This window comes from Triticum dicoccoides, chromosome 5B (genome assembly GCF_002162155.2).
Source record: "Triticum dicoccoides isolate Atlit2015 ecotype Zavitan chromosome 5B, WEW_v2.0, whole genome shotgun sequence".
Lineage (NCBI taxonomy): Eukaryota > Viridiplantae > Streptophyta > Magnoliopsida > Poales > Poaceae > Triticum > Triticum dicoccoides.
Window position 1 is genome coordinate 635,607,631 of NC_041389.1, and position 5,286 is coordinate 635,612,916.

The window sequence follows — 5,286 nt, forward strand, 5'->3', positions numbered from 1 at the left end:
TCCGCCAGCACGACAGTGTGGTGATTGTGATGGTGAAGTGATCAGCGCAGGGCATCGCCTAAGCACTACGATAATATGACCAGAGGCGTAAACTGTGGAGGGGGGCACCGCACACGGCTAACAGTAGTTGATGTGTGTTCTAGGCGCCCCCTCCCCACATATATATATAGGTGGAAGGGGGAGGGGAACAACCTAGGGGCTTCCCAAATATTTAGGTCACATGGGATTTTTCACTACGTGAGCAGAGCACAAGAAGGACGACTTAGATCGAGGGACAGACAAGATCGGACGGCCCAAATGCTTTTTTTTTGAGATTTTTAGGGCTTTTTTTAGAGATAGTTTTTATTTTAAGACATTTTGAGAATTAGTTTTTTTTAGACAAATTTTGAGAATTAGTTACGCAAATTTTGAGAATTAGTTACGCTGGTATTTTTAGACAAATATAGAGAGAGCCATAGAGCATGCATTTGACTGCTCTGTCAGCCCATTTGTTCCAGCGGCAGACTCAAGAAGCCCAGGCCCACGAATGTCGCGCATAAGGTCGCTGACAGAGCCCATCACTCCGCCGCATCCATTCCAGAACCCTAGCTAGACGAGGCCAGCAGCGTCTCCCCCGCCCCCGCCGTCGGGCGCCCCCCAAACCCACCCACTCGCGGTGAGGAACGAAGATGGCGCTAGCGATCTCCATGGAAGCCATAGATGCGCGCGCGCGCGAGCTGGGGATCGATCTCGACTCCGTCGACGTCGGCTCCATCACCCTCCCGCCCGGCGAGGACTTCGACATCCTCAGGTATCCATCCACCCGCACCTCCTTCCTTCCAGATCCATCACGTGGTTGGTTGATGGCCCTATTTGTTTAGAGTATGTCTGTCTCATCGGGAGGATTGTTAGAATCTGCGAAATAATAATGATTTTCCTTCGCCGCAGATTCTAGTGGTGTGCACGTAGTTTTCAACAGAAATGATTGCTTGCTTTGTGTTCAGTACACTAGTATGCTACTGACCCACTCTATGGCTCTCTGTATGTTCAAGTAGACATGTGTTGCTGTTTTGGTTACGCAATCGGTCTATTACTGCTTTTATTGTTGTGCTGCTGTTACATTGTTACACGACACTAATCAGCTAATTATTAGGGTAGCTATATCAAAGATCCAACGTGTTCAAGAAGAATACCTCAATCCTGCTTAACCAGGAGGGGGGGCATCTTCACATTATTTATTTATGTATAGCTTTCCTGGCTTGCTGTATTTCTTGACTTTGTTACCTGTGTTGCGATTATATATATTTTCAGTGATGATGAGGATTTACTTCAGAATGAAGACATTCCAGAGCTTGAGATGGGCTTTTCAAACATTATTGTGGTGGACAATCTGCCGGTTGTTCCCCCAGAAAAGTATGAGAAGCTGGAGAACGTTGTACGCAAGATATACAGTCAAATTGGTGTCATCAAAGAAGGTGGCCTTTGGATGCCTACACACCCAGAGACCAAGAAGACCTACGGCTACTGCTTCATTGAATATAACACTCCGCAGGTATGTTGCTTCTTGTCAGTTACATTTATTTACTTATCTTCATGATGGAATGAGGTAATGCCTTAATTCTGTTGCCTTTGCAAGTCATGTGCATTCCTTATATGAAAAAGGTCATCCCAGTTTCATTTGAATTATTTACCTTGGTTCACGTTTTTACTAGTAGTTAACATGGATCGGAAGAAGATAATCAGTAGAGAAGAAACATGCATGAAAAACATCTTTGTTTGGGTAGAGTTTGTTCGATTGCTTAATTAATAAGTTTTTCCTGTACAAAGACGATTGCTCAAAGCAAGAGTATTTGTACTTCCAGTTTTACTGGATTATTGCTATTATGTTATAGTGTTTTGCAGTTATGGCCAAATTTATTTAAATGCCCGTCCAAATCAAACTCCACTTTTGCTTTCATAAATTGTTTTGTGTTCTGTGATTGTCAAATTATTCATGTCCCTCAAAGATGATTGTTTGACAATGTGCCAGGAAGCTGAGCTTGCTAGGGAAAAAACAAATGGCTACAAACTGGACAAATCTCACATATTTGCTGTTAATATGTTCGATGACTTTGAGAAGTACATGAAAGTTCCTGATGAATGGGCACCGGCTGAAATCAAGCCATACACTCCTGGAGTATGTACTCTACCCCCAACCCACCCACCCACGCACAATGTTGCTTCTTTACATTATGACAGGTTTCATGTAACTTGGGTGTTATATGTGTGTGTATTGCAGGAAAATCTTCTGAAGTGGCTAACTGATGATAAGGCCAGAGATCAGTTTGTTATCCGTGCTGGGACGTTCACTGAAGTGTACTGGAACGACGCCAGACGGGCAATGCCTGAGCTTGTGTACCAAAAGCAGGTGCTTAACTTTTTGTGGATTTAGATTGCATTACAAAATGGAAATAAAGTTCATGGGAGGCCTATTCTATATGGAGAACCAACTTTAGTTAATATCCTATATCCTTATTCTTTGCCAGTACTGGACGGATAGTTATATCCAATGGTCCCCTCTTGGAACACACTTGGCTACCGTGCATAGGCAGGGCGCGCAGGTGTGGGGTGGTGATGATAAGTTTGTTCGTCTAATGCGCTTTGCTCATCCACAGGTACTGGTTTCTGCTAACAGTTAATCTATGCAATACGCGATGTTCTTTTAGCTGACAGCTACCTGTGACAGGTGAAACTCATTGATTTCTCTCCTGGTGAGAAATATTTGATCACTTACAGCAGCCAGGAGCCCAGCAACCCTAGGGACACACATGTAAGTGAATATGATAAGACTTATTTTGTGTCATGTCTTGTGTCCTATCTGACTTGCATTGTTATGCTTGTAGAGGGTCGTACTAAATATCTTTGATGTACGCACTGGAAAAGTGATGCGGGACTTCAAGGGAAGTGCTGATGATTTCACTACTGGTGGAAATATGGGTGTCTCTGGTGTGTCATGGCCTATCTTCAGGTGAAAACACTAGTTTTGTACTTTGAAGTGAATGCACAACTTATTAGGTTGCCCTGAATTGATACTTAATATGGTTTTTTATGTGTTTTTTAAGGTGGGGTGGTGGAAGAGATGATAAGTATTTTGCTAGACTTGGAAAGAATGTTATATCTGTCTATGAGACTGATACGTTCTCTCTTATCGATAAGAAGTCCCTAAAGGTAGAAAATGTGGTTGACTTCAGTTGGTCTCCTACTGATCCCATCATATCACTCTTTGTGCCTGAATTAGGTGGTGGAAACCAGCCTGCCAGGGTAAGTACAAATTGCCACAGTTACCTCTTCTAAGATGTTCGTTCAGTTAGCATCGAATGCTAAAATATGTGCTTTGTGTTGAAAGGTGAGTCTTGTGCAAATTCCGGGCAAAGAGGAGATTCGGCAGAAAAACCTTTTCAGTGTTAGCGACTGCAAAATGTACTGGCAGAACAATGGAGAATATCTGGCTGTCCAGGTAGACAGGTACACCAAAACAAAGAAGAGCATTTACACTGGGTTCGAGCTGTTCAGAATCAAGGAACGGGACATCCCAATTGAGGTCTTTGAATTGGAAAACAAGAATGACAAGATAATTGCCTTTGCATGGGAGCCTAAAGGTCACCGCTTTGCTGTTATTCATGGTGATGGGCCTAAGCCTGATATAAGTTTCTACACCATGAAAGCAGTCAATAATAATGTTAGTCGTGTGTCCAAGCTCACCACACTCAAGGGCAAGCAGGCCAATGCATTGTTCTGGTCTCCTGCTGGGCGTTTCATTGTTCTGGCAGGGCTGAAGGGTTTCAATGGCCAGCTGGAGTTCTTCAACGTTGATGATCTTGAGACCATGGCGACAGGAGAACATTTTATGGCGACTGACATCATGTGGGATCCTACTGGAAGGTGAGCTTAATCACTTAATGAATTTTTTCCTGACGTCACTATGTGGTGAAGTTTACAAAATCAAGTGTTAAAGCAATAATAAACATCTACTGAATTGGTTATAGGAGTTACTATACATAACCTGAACACTGGGAACAGAGGCTCAGCTGAAATTGATGGAATTTTTTTTATTTTTCTTCACCTGTTAAAACGCTCACCCTCAAATTGTATGGACTTATCAGTTGAAAGCAACTAATAGTAATAGTGTGTTTCATTTTCCATGGATTGATTTCCTTGTAATTTAGTAGAACTAAAATAGAATGTGTTCCATTTACCACTGATGAACTAAGATGGTTCTGGAACTTGCTTTTTCAGATTTCTCGCAACTGCAGTTACCTCGGTTCATGAGATGGAAAATGGTTTCCAAATTTGGTCCTTCAATGGGAAGCTAATTTACAAGATTTCAAAAGATCACTTCTATCAGGTAAAGCCTGCGTCCATCCTTTGTTGTTTGAATCAATCTCCATGCATTTGCTGTAGTAATGCTTTATATATCCTTTGCTGCATGATGGTACAGTTCCAATGGCGCCCAAGGCCACCATCACTACTTCCTCCTGAGAAGGAGGAGGACATCTCAAAGAACCTCAAGCGGTACAGCAAGAAGTATGAACAAGAGGATCTGGATGTGTCCAACCAGGTGGGCGAGCTAGAGCGCAAGAGACGGACGCAGCTTCAAGAGGAATGGCAAGGATGGGTGGCCAAGTGGAAGCAGCTGCACGAGGAGGAGCGATCGTACAGGATGGAACTGAGAGGCGGGGAGGAGAGCGACAAGGAAGAAGAGGCGGAGTACAAGGAGATTGAGGCGGAGGAGTTGGTTGATGTCACAGAAGAAATTGTTGCCTTTGACCTGGACCAGGAGTAGTCTGCTGCACGAGTGTTCATTTTCTGCCTAAATCGCTGTTGTTTTGCATGATGCGTGCAAGCGGATAATCTGTTGATCTTTCTGCCAGTACACTTTTCCTAAATTCACATGTCATGTTTATGGAGACCAAATTTTGTGGTTTGAATGTTAACCATCATAATCTGTTTCGTTGCAAATCCGGTTATTTTATTTTCTTTAGTATTTGCCTGTGGTATCGAAATTGTCTGAAAAACGACGCTCTTCCTGGTGTTTGAGCAGTTCTGTTGTCCAATACAGTATCTATTACTGTTTGATCAACATTGTGTTACACGTCAGGAGTCTGTCTCCAGAAAATACTCGCCTTGCTTAGTTGGCATGCATGGCGTCATGTTTTCAGCAGAACCTCCCACCCAACTTGCCGCATTTTGGCAAGGTAAACATGTTCAACTCAGGTCAGGTTTTGGCAATTGCACAAGTGAAATGCGTCCGGTCAACATCAAGTGGCA

At 43.2% G+C, this 5,286-nt stretch overlaps 1 protein-coding gene across 1 annotated transcript; it reads left to right on the forward strand.

Annotated features, from left to right (window-relative positions):
- The first annotated feature begins 565 nt into the window (after nucleotides 1-565).
- On the forward strand, nucleotides 566-4,995 carry LOC119312225 (eukaryotic translation initiation factor 3 subunit B-like). Its single transcript, XM_037587957.1, has 11 exons — nucleotides 566-790; nucleotides 1,291-1,531; nucleotides 2,009-2,155; nucleotides 2,258-2,386; nucleotides 2,505-2,633; nucleotides 2,705-2,788; nucleotides 2,862-2,986; nucleotides 3,081-3,279; nucleotides 3,365-3,900; nucleotides 4,255-4,363; nucleotides 4,457-4,995. Exons 1-11 carry the CDS (start codon nucleotides 669-671, stop codon nucleotides 4,799-4,801), a joined length of 2,166 nt encoding a protein of 721 aa, XP_037443854.1. The 5' UTR covers nucleotides 566-668; the 3' UTR covers nucleotides 4,802-4,995.
- Nucleotides 4,996-5,286: the final 291 nt, after the last annotated feature.